This window comes from Anarrhichthys ocellatus, unplaced genomic scaffold (genome assembly GCF_004355925.1).
Source record: "Anarrhichthys ocellatus isolate YVR2014 unplaced genomic scaffold, GSC_Weel_1.0 scaffold40, whole genome shotgun sequence".
Classification (NCBI taxonomy): domain Eukaryota; kingdom Metazoa; phylum Chordata; class Actinopteri; order Perciformes; family Anarhichadidae; genus Anarrhichthys; species Anarrhichthys ocellatus.
The window spans coordinates 3,500,408-3,500,851 of record NW_022280070.1 but is presented as its reverse complement, the minus strand read 5'-3'; the positions used below and the strand labels follow the sequence as shown (position 1 = coordinate 3,500,851).

The following is a 444-nucleotide window of genomic DNA, read 5'->3' as shown; positions in this document are numbered from 1 at the left end:
TGTGTGTGTGTGTGTGTGTGTGTGTGTGTGTGTGTGTGTGTGTGTGTCGAGCGATTTGTTGTTGTGCTGCATTTGTAACATGTCACTAATAATTCATCATCCTCATTTCAAGAGTCACAGGCATGGTTTGTCATTTCTCAGGTCACCACTCATCCCATTCTTGATATTTATATCTAAGCATTCACTCTCTTCTCACTCCCACTGTCCTCCCCTCCTCCCCTTCCCCTTTTTTCCTCTCTGTCGGGTTGTTTTGGTTTCTCCGCTGTCTCTCTGTGAGCGCGTCTCACCCCTTGTTCTGTATCTTCTCTCCCCGTTGCAGCCGAAGACCCCCCGGTGCTCCTTCTCATCGGCCCACCATTATCCGCCCTGCCGAGCCCTCCCTTCTAGACTAGACCTGTGTGTGTGTGTGTGTGTGTGTGTGTGTGTGTGTGTGTGTGTGTGTGT

General features: G+C 50.2%; 1 protein-coding gene across 5 annotated transcripts in view; it reads left to right on the top strand.

The window, feature by feature from the left end:
• Positions 1-444, top strand: part of dnm2a (dynamin 2a) — a 27,223-nt gene that overhangs the window by 22,706 nt on the left and 4,073 nt on the right. For 4 of the 5 annotated variants that reach the window (XM_031867697.1, XM_031867695.1, XM_031867696.1 and 1 more), the window contains one exon: positions 320-438. The exons of the other annotated variant lie outside the window; for it this stretch is intronic. In XM_031867697.1, the coding sequence (XP_031723557.1) occupies positions 320-392 (73 nt within the window). In that variant the 3' untranslated portion in view covers positions 393-438. Of the gene's footprint in view, positions 1-319; positions 439-444 lie in introns of those variants that run through there. 5 annotated transcript variants of the gene reach the window in all.